This window comes from Saccopteryx leptura, chromosome 2 (genome assembly GCF_036850995.1).
Source record: "Saccopteryx leptura isolate mSacLep1 chromosome 2, mSacLep1_pri_phased_curated, whole genome shotgun sequence".
Taxonomy (NCBI): domain Eukaryota; kingdom Metazoa; phylum Chordata; class Mammalia; order Chiroptera; family Emballonuridae; genus Saccopteryx; species Saccopteryx leptura.
This window is the reverse complement of record NC_089504.1, coordinates 93,929,204-93,942,152: the sequence shown is the minus strand read 5'-3', so window position 1 is coordinate 93,942,152 and position 12,949 is coordinate 93,929,204. Positions and strand designations below refer to the sequence as shown.

Here is a 12,949-nt window from a genome sequence, read left to right as displayed (position 1 = left end):
TGCCAGGGCTTAAGTTTTCAGATTTTTAAAGTTAATTATTGATAATGAAAACGGGGGACACTTGAAAAATTGCTAGAGCTGGTAGACTGTGGTCAGAAGAGGCAGTTCTGGGAGGCTCTCCTGCAGTTAACCTACACACACTGATGCTCAGTGGCTAGACAGGAAGGGGCCCCTCGGGTAAGGAGAGAACCCGCCAGAAAGCAGCCTTACCCAGCCATTCCAGTACTAGGTACTTATCGAACAGAAATGAAAATATACGCCTACTACTTGTTATTGAAGTATTTTTATAATAGCCCTAAACCAGAAAACAAATGTACCCATCAGGTGGTGAATGGATAAACAAATTGCTACTACTCAACAATGAAAAGAAACAACATGGGGCTAGTGGCAGAAATAAAAGGAGTGAAAAAAGCCTCAGAAGAGAACATATTCATGAATTTCTAGGAAAGGCCAATCTAACCTGTGGTATTTAGAGTTAGAATAACTTCTGATAGACTTAAGTGAGGCGAAAGAGACACTAAGTGATGGTGATGGCCATGTCCTGTTTTGATTTGGGTGGTTCCACGGGTTGATTCGACTCTTAAAATCTACATTTCATTGTATGTAAATTATACATTAAAAAAGTATCGTGGGGAAAAATCAAAACCAACCCTGAGACTTAACTGAAGCGTTTCTTCCGAAGAGAGCAGTCTGGGAGAAGGCAGGGTTTGCACCATCCGAAACCCTAGTCTGCTCAGCCAGAGACGGGGGTGCTCGCACGCACCCTACTTCTGGGGCCAAGTCACGCCACGCAGCTCCCCGGGCGCCCGCAGGTCTGGGGCGCTGGCCCGGCCGCACCCGCACGTGGAGTTCACTCTGGGGCCCTTCCTGTTTCGGTAGCGCCCTCGCGGTGCGGCCGGGGCGGGGACGGAACTGGGGCGGGGCGGACCCGAGTGTGGTGCAGGCGAGCGGCAGGCGGTGGGCTGCGAGCTGCGGGCCATGACCCACCAGGCCGGCGGGGCGGGTGCGGACCCCGCCTGCGGCCGGCAGCCCTCTCGGGGGGCCCAGCTGCTGTCCGCGCTCTTCTACGGGACCTGCTCCTTCCTCATCGTGCTGGTCAACAAGGCGCTGCTGACCACCTACCGGTGAGGCTGGCGCGAGGGGTCCGGACGGGGTCTGCGGGGGCACTCGGCTGCTGGCGGCGACCTGGCCCAGGACCTTCCCCGCATCGGCGCCGCGCGGGCGGGCAGAGCGGGCGGGACTCGCGAGGTCCTTTCCGGGCGGGGAGCGGCGGGGTGCCCTGCCCTGGGTGCACCAAAGCCGAGTCAGTGGGCGGGCGGGGACAGAGAGCTGGGAGTCCCGGTGCCCCTTGATAACATTTTTCGCAGCCCGGGACCGTCGCAGCTTTCTAAAAGTAAGGGCAACCGAACAGTCATTTTACTCGCAGTGACCGCGGGAGGCACCACCACTGCTTACTCCCATGGACACTGCCTAGCGGCTCCGTCCCGGTGCTTCCAAATGCACCGAGAGCTAAAACAAATGAACATTTCTTTATGTGAGTCTAGACAGATGCTCAATAATCAGATCAGTCCAGAACAGATAAGTTTATTTGTATTGTGTTATCATTCTCAAATTACCAGCATGTTCATGGAAGACGGAAAAACAACTGGACGTTCCCTGATGTACTTTTTTTGAATGAGCGTACAGTAAACCAGCAAGTTTATGGTTCCTTGAACCTGTTTATAAGGACTAGAAAAACCTGCTTAATCCTGCTGTCACAGTAGCAGATTGAAAAAGCTGTGGGTTTGGACCCAGCTCCACCATTTAATAACTATGCCTCTTGTTCTGGTCACATAGTCAACAGTTTTCTCAGATGCAAAAGCTGGATAATTACAACCCTGTTAAATGCCTCCCAGGGCTTTGCAGGAGCCGTCATAAGTGAGGGGTCTCTGTGAACTATACTTGCTAGGATACTGTAATATCGGCATTTTTATAAAGAGCACAAAGAAGTGTCAGCATCTTCAGCCTTCTGTTATAGTTGAGAAAGCCAGACCCACGTGAGTTTGGCTGGTTACACCTGCAACATACATACTGAGCAGCACCTACTATGTGTCAAGCGGGGCAGGAATCGGAGAGCAGCTGCGAACAACTCAAAGCCTCTGTCCTGGAGATCCCGTATCAGTGGTGTAGACAGAAAATAAACAAGTGGGTTCATGAATAAGCAAGGTGATTTTAGGTGTGAAATGAGATTGCCCAGGGTGGAGTGGTTGTTGCTACAGCATTCCAGACAGGAGGGAAAGTGTTGAAGGGGTTATGAGCTTGGTGTGCTGGAGCAACAGGAAGAGTTGACTATGGCTGGAACTGAATGAGCAAGTGGGAAAAAGTAGAAGAGCTGTCAGGGAGGTTGGTGGGGAAGGCAGGATCGGATCCTTCACTTGGGATACAAAAGTGAGTAAAGCAGGTCACAATCCCCAAATGTTATGGCACATATTCTGGCGTCCCAGAGCTTACATGGAGCTTTCCTAGTGTAGGGAATAAATTGCTGGAATTTACGTTATGGCAGATGGGCTGTGCAGTCAGGAGGAAAAAAAAAATTAGGCAGGAAAATGAGGTAGGGAATGTGGGCTTTGGAAAGAATTTTATCTCAGTGTGGTCAGCGAAGCTGTATGGAGGAGGCGGCATTTGAGCTGAGATATAAGTGAGGTGAGGGAGTTAGGGGAAGAACATTCTAGGCACGGAAGAATAAGCAGCTTGGGTGGGAATGGTACTGGATGGGTCCCAGATGATGGATTGGTATAGGTTGTATAGGCCTTTGTGGCCACAGTGGGGGCTCGGAGCGACATGGGAAGCACTAGAAGGGACAGAGGAGCATGATCTACATCACTCTGGCTGCTGTGTTGGGAGCAGATATTGGGGGACCAGGGTGAAAGCAGAGAGACCATCATACCAAGCCAATTATTTAAATGTTAGTCTAAATGCAGTTGTTAGTCCCTTTGAAAGTTTTGCAATGGAAGTGATGTGACAATTTGTGGGATTAAAAAGGTTTCTTTTGCTGGTCGGTGGGTGGAGAAGTGATGATAATGGAAACGGAGTAAGCTAGGAAGCAACTGCAGTATTCTAGATAATTCTAAGAGATGGCTTGGACTGGGGGTAAGGATTAGCAGTGGATATAGAGGGAAGCGATAGATTTGGGAGGATTTTTGGTGGTTCTTTGGGTGCAGATCTTGTTTATAAGGTCTCTACCAGCATGTCACAGCATGCTTGCTGGTGTTCATGGGAAAGGCAAACACTGCTTTAAAGAACTTGGAATGACTAGATGCCTAAACTGGGATCATTTAACACACACAGTGGAAGCTACTGAAAGAAAAAAAAAAACCAACTTGAAAGCCTATGATAAAAAACAAACAAGAAAATGCCGTTAATAAGCTTGTTTGGGAGTGGTTGGGAGTTGTGTCAGATGACATTTGAGTTCAATCCCCACTTTCTGAACTTGAGTGAGCAGGTGTGCTCTCTGGCCATGGTAAGTCAGCGCCTTCAAAACATGTCTTCTTGTTCGAAGTAGGGAGCAGTTAACATTGGTTAAGTGCTTTGAAGATGAAGGGTTGTGTCCAACCAAGAAGAATATGAAACATTCCATGCTTTACCCTTTCTATGTTTAAAATTTTGTTTTGAATTCTGTGATTAAAGGAAAAAATTGAGTTTTTTGTCTCAGCAATACAAAACTCTTATAACCCTTATAAGTAAATGGTTTACATTTCTGTAAAGTAATATGTTATACAATTGGAGAACCCAGTTCAAATAATAGTGTTCATTCTTTCTTCTCAAAACACTTTAGGAGCAGTTTTGAGGAGAGGAGGGTTGGTGTGCTTTGTTAAATAAACCATAGAAATCTGACCTGAGCATTAACTGTTTGAGGATAATGTTGTGCTGTAGGTTTGAAGGAAGGACCTTAATAATCACCTCAATCACAGGGTCATGGGAATGTAGCTCAGTGGATATTTTTTCTCTTCGATTTTGAGCAGATTTTTTGTGGATGGGACACAAGACTGATGGGTGGTCTTATTCGTTTTAGTTATTTTGCTTGTTTTTAGTTCAACATAATGCCATATTTTCCTGGATGGATGGAGAGGCCACTGAAGGACATGAACTGTCAGACCGTGTGGGGTGAGAGGGAAAAGCCAGGTATTCAGATCCATGATGGTTGTACATGTGGTCAGGACTTGTTTTTGTGTTGCCATTTTAATACTGTTCTTTATGACATGCTAGAATTTACAGATAATCCCTAAAATATATAGAACTTAATTGTATTCAGTTCACAAGTGCTTGCTGTGTGTCTGCTTCTTTCTGAACCCCAGGGTTTTGAGATTCTTCAACATGGTTTCCAAACCTGCCTGGTAATGAATCCCTCCAAGAGGTTTTTATAAAAGCTATTGAGTCAAAATCTCCAGTGTGTGGAACTGGAAATCTACATTAAAAACAAAACCAATTCTTTATTTCCTCAAAACTTTAATGAAAATGTGCCTTTCTTAAAGATGCAGTTCCCTTTGGCACCTGGGAAAAAGCTGGTCTCACCCGGAGCGCTGCCAGGTGCTAGGGTTGGGGGCGCGGTGGAGGGGTGGAGGTGGTGTCGGTGGCTCCCCACAGTGCCTGCTCGAAGAGACTGCAGCATCCCCGGGCACTCTTCCTGCACTCTCTGATGACTCCTTCGTTCCTGTGACTCAGTGAAGAAGACTGGTCTTCTTGTCAACTCAGACTGAAGTCAGCCTTTGGGGCTTCAGCATGCTAAATCATGGCAGCTGTGGTCGCTCCCAGGGCTACGTGCTCCAGTCTCCACAGGGATGGCCACCACCTAGGGCTCTGGCAACCCTCCCCTCTGGGTCCAGCTGTCCAGCAGGGAGCCGCTCTGGAAGCCATGTGACTTGCTTCCGGCTCCCACCTTGGCTGTCACTTGTACAGCACAGCTTCCTCCTTTCATCTGCCCACTTCCTTCAGTGTTTAAGCGCTCTGATGGCCTGGGAGAAACACCGCTCTGGACTGGCCGGTTTGACTTTAAGTTGTTGTTCACAAACCTGTAACAGCTCTCCTTGTCCCAGAAATGACTCTTTCAGACTTTGCCCTTTGATATGAAACCTCCCACACCCCCAACCTCCATGCTCCTGCTGTGATACTTCATTGAGAAAATGAGAAAATAGAAACCAGCAAGGAGGCCCCTCCCTGTCCTTCCTGCTAAAATGGAGTGAACATTTCATCATTCCTTTGGAAGGGCCACCCCTGCATTTCTGGGTTGGCATGCCTCCCTGCGCCCTTCTAGAGATCCTCCTCTTTGCATCAGCAACCTCTCTCCATCACCAAAAACCTTCCCTTGATTCCACATGGACACTCCCAGTTCTTTCAGTCCGATTTCTCAAAGTGTTGTGTACACATGTTGTCTTCACTTCCTTATGTTCAGAATTCATTTAAAAAATTTGGCCTGACCAGGCGGTGGCGCAGTGGTAGAGCGTTGAACTGGGATGCCGAGGACCCAGGTTCGAGACCCCGAGGTTGCCAGCTTGAGTGCGGGCTCATCTGGCTTCAGCAAAATAAAAAATGCTCACCAGCTTAGACCCAAGGTCGCTGGCTTAAGCAAGGGGTTACTCGGTCTGCTGAAGGCCCGCGGTCAAGGCACATATGAGAAAGCAATCAATAAACTAAGGAGCCACAACGAAAAACTGATAATTGATGCTTCTCATCTCTCTCCGTTCCTATCTGTCCCTATCTTTCCCTCTCTCTGACTATCTCTGTCCCTGTAAAGAAAAAATTTAAATAAATAAATAAATAAATAAATAAATAATTTGGGGTTAAATACAGAAATGTACAAAGAATAATAATAATTATTCATATTGCCACAACCTAGAATCAGTATATTGAAATATCTATCTTTTTAAAAAGGAAAGCCATTATGTTGTGATCATTATAAAGAATTCAAACAAAAGGAATATATTAGGGTGAAATCTTAAAATTAGTATAATCAACATTAGGTAGTAATTTCAGACATCTTTTCTTTTAAATGTTTACTTTATTGATTTTAGAGAGAGAAGAAGGGGAGTGAGAGAGACAGGAACATCAATCTGTTCCTGTGTGTGCCCTGACTGGGGATTGATCTGGTAACCTCTGCTCTTCTGGACGATGCTCTTAATAACCTACTGAGCCATGTGGCCAGGTCTAGGTGTCTTTTTAGACAGATGGTTGGATTGGAGATAGATGCATAGATTGTATTACCTTAATATTTTTCAAAAAAATTTTATTTATTGATTTTAGAGAGAGGAAGAGAGAGAAAAACACAAACCTGCTGCCTCACCTATTCACACACCCATTGGTTGATTCCTGAATGTGCCCTGATTGGGAATAGAACCTGCAACCCTGGCACATTGGGAGCATGCTCTAACCAACTGAGCTACCTGACAAGGGCTGAACCACCTTTTATATAAATGGATCCATACTATAAATGTTATATATTTACCTATTTATTTACAAATAGTTGTCTTTAATCCAAAAAGCAGTTGGGAAAGGGGACTTTATTTATATTTTGTATTTTTCTGAAGTGAGAAGCAGGGAGGCAGAGAGACAGACTCCTGCATGCGTTTGACCGGGATCCACCCGGCAAGCCCACCAGGGGGCGATGTTCTGCCCATCTGGGCCTTTGCTCCATTGCAACCAGAGCCATTCTAGCGCCTGTGGCCGAGGCCATGGACCCATCCTCAGCACCTGGGCCAACTTAGCTCTAATGAAGCCATAGCTGCAGGAGAAGAGAGAGATAGAAAGGAGAGGGGGAAAGGTGGAGAAGCAGATGGATGCTTCTGTGTGCCTTGGCTGGGAATCAAACGGGGGCTTCCATACGCCAGGCTGATACTTTATGGCTGAGCCAACTGGTTAGAGCCTATTTAATTTTTTTGATGATCTCCTACATCCCCCCCATCATTTAAAAAAAAATTTTTTTTTAGATTTTATTTATTGATTTTAGGAGAGAGAGAGAAAATTGGGGTGGGAGGTTGAGAAACAGGAAGCATCAACGTGTAGCAGTTGCTTCCTATATATGCTTTGACTGGGCAAGCCAGAGTTTCCAATCAGCAACCTCAGCATTCCAGGTTGACACTTTATCCATTGTGCCACCACAGGTTAGGTATCCCCATCATTTTTATCATGAAAAGTTTCAAACATACAAAAAAAAAAATAGAAATCAAGGGACAGTGAACACCCATATACACCACTGAGATGCAATAATAAACATTTTGCTATTTGCATTTTAGGTATCTTTTTAGATGATTGGATTGGAGACAGATACATAGACTGAAATACTTATTATGTAAATTGGTTCATACTATAATTTATATCAGGGGTCGGGAAACTTTTTGGCTGAGAGAGCCATGAACGCCACATATTTTAAAATGTAATTTTGTGAGAGCCATACAACGACCTGTGTACGTTACGCATTATCCAATAAAAATTTGGTGTTGTCCCGGAGGACAGCTATGATTGGCTCCAGCCACCCGCAACCATGAACATGAGCGGTAGGAAATGAATGGATTGTAATACATGAGAATGTTTTATATTTTTAACATTTTTTTTATTAAAGATTTGTCTGTGAGTTAGGTGTAGCCATCAAAAGAGCCACATCTGGCTCGCGAGCCATAGGTTCCTGACCCCTGATTTATATACATATTTACTCATTTATTATGGAAATAGTTTTCATTAGTCCTAAAAGGAGTTGGATCTTTAATTATTTTTCTGAGGATCACTTACATCTCCCCATCATTTTTGTGTATATGACAGAGAGAGAGAGAGAGAGAGATAGAGAGAGAGAGAGAGACAGAGAGAGGGACAGATAGGGAAAGACAAGACAGGAAGGGGGAGAGATGAGAAGCATCAAATCTTTGTTGAGGCTCCTTAGTCTCCTTAGTTGATCATTGATTGCTCTCTCATATATGCCTGGACCAGGGAGCTGCAGAAGAGCAAGTGACCCCTTGCTCAAGCCAGCGACCGTGGGCTTCAAGCCAGCTACCTTTGGGCTCAAGCCAGCAACCATGGGGTCATATCTGTGATTCCATGCTCAAGCCAGCAATCCTATGCTCAAGCTGGTAAGCCCATGCTCAAGCTGGATGAGCCCACGCTCAAGCCGGTGACCTCGGGATTTCAAACTTAGGTCCTCTGTGTCCCAGTCTGATGTTCTATCCACTGCGCCACCACCTGGGTAGGCCCCCGATTTTTTTATTATGAAAAGTGTCAAGAATAAAGAAAAATGGGATCGTGGCCAGTGGCTCAGAGTATAGAGCGTCAGCTAGCATATAGACGTCCTGGTTAGATTCCTGGTCAGGGCACAGAGGAGAAGCAACCATCTGGTTCTTCCCCCCTCCCTCTCCACTTTCTCTTCCCCTTCTTCCCCTCCTCGATTCTCAAGCGTGGCCCAGGATGCTGAGGATAGCTTGGTTGATCTGAGTGCATCAAGCTTTGCACTAAAAATAGCTTGATATTTGAGCATCAGCCCCAGATAGGGTTGCCAGTTGGGGTACATGGGGGAGTCTGCCTCACTATCTTCCCCTCCTCTCATCTAAAAAACAAACAAAAAAATCTTACAAAAAATGGAGAATAAAGTACAATGAAAACCCATATACACACCACTGAAATACAATAATAAACATTTTGCTATTAGCAGTTTTTCCCCAGAAACATTGAAATTAGGTTGCAAATATTGTGATACCTTACTCTGAAATGCCTCTCCTGAAATATGTATCTTCTACATAGTATCATTTTTTTCTGTTAAAGTTAACAGTAATTTCCTAAAATAATCTAATACCAAATATATAATTATTCCCATTTTCCTCAAGATGTTTTTTATAGTTGTTTAATATATTTGAGTCAAGGTTAATCAAGCTTCATGTAATGAATAGAGTTAGGTCTTTATAGGTTATTTTCATCTAGAAAAGTGCCCCCCATCCACCCCTTTCCCCATGATATTGACTTATTGGAAAGCTCTGGCTAGCTGTGTTGTAAAATGTCCCATGTTATGGATTATTTGATTTATTTTAAGTCTCACTGAATTTATTTCTCATTATTTCCTAACCGAAAGTTAGATCTAAAGGCTTGATTATATTTGGATTAAACATTTTTGGCAACACCACTTCCTTGCTGACCCTGTGAGCTTCATGTTACATCTTATCAGGGCTTGTCTCACTATTAATCATGCTGCCTGTATTTGAAGACTTAATTAAGGTGGAGATTGCAAATTGCATGGACATATGAAATTTACTTCAAAATGATTTTAATGGAGAAAAAAGTTTAAGTAAAAGAATTGTTGACTTTTAAACATATTTCTTCACTATAAGTTAATATTTCTTAAAAGATCGCTCTAAGATTAAGAGGTCATGAAAAACATTAAGTTGAAGTCCTTATGTTTATTTTATAAACATGTTTCAATTTTTGATAGAATGTATGACCTCTCTGCTATGAAAGATGAGGCTCCTGCATACTTGTTGCCTCTTCACTCTCCTCCATAACTTCAACTTCTTTTATAATGTAGCATCCTGTTCTGTAATTATAACTCCACAGTTTGAATCTGTTCTATGTTTTGGTGAATACAGTAATCAGTAACAGCCCTTTACCATTCTTGAGTTCATTATTTTGATTTGACTCCTAATGGTAGACTTCACTGTAGGTATTTTTTTGTTTTGTTTTGTTTTGTTTATGGAGAGTTCATGGCTGCTATCTTAATCGTGTTGAGCATTCTTAACAGATTTTCTGTAACAAGTGTGCTTTTAGATTTGAAGATTCAGTGTGTTTATTTTCCTTATGTCATGGAAATGAATTTTTCTTTTATCTTTAAGTCATTTTCTCTTTTTATTGAGTTCTTCATACCAGGCTTAGCAGTGAGCCCTGTGTGGGGTGTTAGTCTGTCTTCCATATACAGTATATTCATCTTTGAGTTTGTCTTTTTCCTCTGCATTCACCCTAATTACCTCTAGTGTTGGTAATTCAATTTTCAGCAGTGGCCATTTAGTTCTGTGTTGTTTCTAAATTATTAATGTGGCAGGTATGTTGTTTTGATCCTCAGTTTGTTTTCATAGATCTGTATGCACCATTTTCATCTCATTTGACTGTTTTATCCTCTCAGTTTTGAACTCTTGTTTTGTTGCCATCATCTTATTAAGGTGTTCTGTTGCGGAAGCAATTATGAAGGGTTCCTTCTCTCTGTGTAGTATATTTTCTTCTAGGCTGGGCTCTTTGTCTGCCTTTTGTTGTTGTTTTACTGTTGTTTTTTTATATTGTTGTTTTGTGATTTGGTTTGCTGTTCTGGTTGTATTCTCTGGAAACCAGACTCTGACATTTAGAAGAAGAACTTAGGAGCATTGTTGGGATTCACCCCAGTGGCAAGGACTGAGGGATTCAGAGTTAGGTTGGGCTCTGCTGTGACCACAACAAAGCCTGATCCCAGGGCCTCTGACAGCGCTGTCCAGCATTGAGGTGAAAGGCCCTATCCTTTCTACCCCTGCATAGACCAGTGGTTGGAATGAAATTGCTCTCAGAGAGGGAATGTGCTGTTGGCAAGGCAGCTTTCTTCAACTGAGGCTGCTCCTGGGCAACCGGGGAAGTGAGTGCTTCAGTCCAGACAGGGGCATCTGGGTGGCACAGCGCAGCTTCCATTTGCTGGAGTTAGTCTTATTCTCACAGTGGTCCTGTCCAGATATTTATTCTGTTTTTTCTGATAAGATGGGCTGATTTTTCATTCTTTTTACTTGTCTGAAATAGGCATCTTTTCTTCTTATAGGCAGATGGAGGTCTGAGGGCTGAGATTTTTTTTTTTAAAGTAGCCTTGAGAGAATGACTGGGAGTCGTCAGTAAAGGGCTGGACAATGAATGAACCCCGTGAGGTGGTGAGCTGCCTTCTCAAGTGTGGTGTAAGGTAGGGATCAGGATTCTATATTGATTACCTAGTGCCATTTGTGGAAAGACCTTCTTTTCCCTATTGCTCTGCACTGTCATCTTTGTCACCAGTCAGTTATATATATATGTGTCTGTCCCCAACTCTGTTCTCTTCGTTGTCCTATTGGATTGTCATTGTCCAAACACCACCCTGTCTCTTTCATTGTAAGTTTACTGTCAATGTTGACATCCAGCAGAGTTATTTCTCTGACTTTGTTCTTCTTGAAGATTACCTTGGGTCATTTTGCTCTTCACCTTTCTGTTCAGGTTTAGAGTCAGCTTGTCAATTTCCACTACCTGCCAATGTTTTTACAGAGATTACATTGACTTTATAGCTAGCTTGAGTATAATGGACTTCACTCACTCCAATATTGGGTTTCCAATGCATGAACTTTACACTTAGGGTTTCTTTAATTTTTTAAAATATTGACTTAAAAATTTCTATGTCGAGGTGTTTCTTGGAAATCTTTTATTAGGTTTGTACCTAATAAATTCTTTAAAAACAAAACATATTCTTTAAAAAAATAAAACAAAGCAAAACAAACAATATAATGAATCCCCATATAGCCTTCCTCCAGGTTTCAACATCTGTTACATTTATGCGCCACCTTCATGTGATGCCACCACACCCCCAGATTATTTTGAAGGAAATTAAAAATATGTCATTAAAGGCATCTCAAATATGTATTTTTAGAGATAAAAGGCACTCTTTTGTTTCAAAAATAAATTAACAACACCTAGAGCGACGAGGCCATGTTGTGTCTCCTGGGTCTTGAGGCTCTGCCTGGAGCCACTGCACGGACCTGCCCGCCCTGACACTCTGAGAGTAGATGGGACACAGGGACAGGCTGCAAGCAAGGCCCAGACCGCGCAGGCCCAGACCGCGTAGGCCCAGTCCGCGCAGTTCCAGACCTCGCAGGTCCAGGCCGCTCGGCCCAGTCTGCGCAGGCCCAGGCCCAGACCACGCATGCCCACACCGCTCAGGCCATCTTAGCGGCACAGACGCGAGAGAAGGTGTGGAGGCTGCCGAGAACTGGGCCACGAGCCATAACAAATGGCATTTGGTCACCAAAAACACGGCGGGGTTGGACGGGAGACCCTGGAGGTGGGCAAGGTGACTCAGCAGCGCTGGCAGAGCAAGGGACTGACACGGAAGGATCTGGGACAAAAAAAAAAAAAAAAAGAAGAGACACAGATCAGGGCGGGCTACGGTGGATGGGCCAGGCCATTCCTCATAACCTGGTTCTAGGCCAAATTGAGAGAGCCATTGGCCTCCAGCTCTGGAGGAAGGACATTGGGACGCTGATGGAGAAGGGGCCTCGGGCAACATGAACACAAAGCCTGGAAATCTGTGCATTCCGGCGGGCCTGACCACCAGCGCCAGCGTGCTCTCTTGGACGCAGGGTGGCAGCCCTGCCCGGGAACTCCCTCCCCCGAAACGTGCTTCCAGCAAAACCTTGCAGAGTATTTGCTTCTCCTGATCGTTTTTCCTCCTTATCTCCATCCTCAGATTGGGGTGCAAAACAGCACTATCCTGGCTCAGCTGTTGGCCTAGCCTTGGGGTGCTGAGTGGGGAGCCCAGCACACGGGCACGGGTGGGTGGGTCCTGGGGCAGAGATGCTGCCTGCGGTCAAAACATGAGCCTGACCAAGCAGTGGAGCAGTCGAGAGAGCCTCGGTCTCTAGTGGTGAGGACCCAGGTGGTAAACCCCATGGTCGAGGGCTTGAGCAAGGGGTCACTGGATCTGCTGGAGTGCCCCGCCACGCCCCACAAGGCAAATATGAGAAGCAATCAATGAACTACTAAGGCACCGCAACTATAAATTGATGCTTCTCATCTCTCTCTCTTCCTGTCTCTCACTAAAAAAACAAAAACCACTACCCAATATCATACCTAAAAAAAAAATAAAAATGTCCAGTTAGTGTTTTTTGGTGCTGGTGTAAATGTCTTTAAAGTTTTCATTTTCTTTGTGTCTTTCTGGTATATAGATATATTTTTTATATGTTTGTCTTGTATC

General features: G+C 44.4%; 1 protein-coding gene across 1 annotated transcript in view; it reads left to right on the top strand.

Moving 5' to 3' along the window:
• The first annotated feature begins 898 nt into the window (after positions 1 to 898).
• SLC35D2 (solute carrier family 35 member D2) overlaps positions 899 to 12,949 on the top strand; it is a 56,638-nt gene continuing 44,587 nt past the window's right edge. The window contains exon 1 of the mRNA XM_066368312.1: positions 899 to 1,124. Within this exon, the coding sequence (XP_066224409.1) occupies positions 979 to 1,124 (146 nt within the window). The 5' untranslated portion in view covers positions 899 to 978. The remainder of the gene's footprint in view (positions 1,125 to 12,949) is intronic.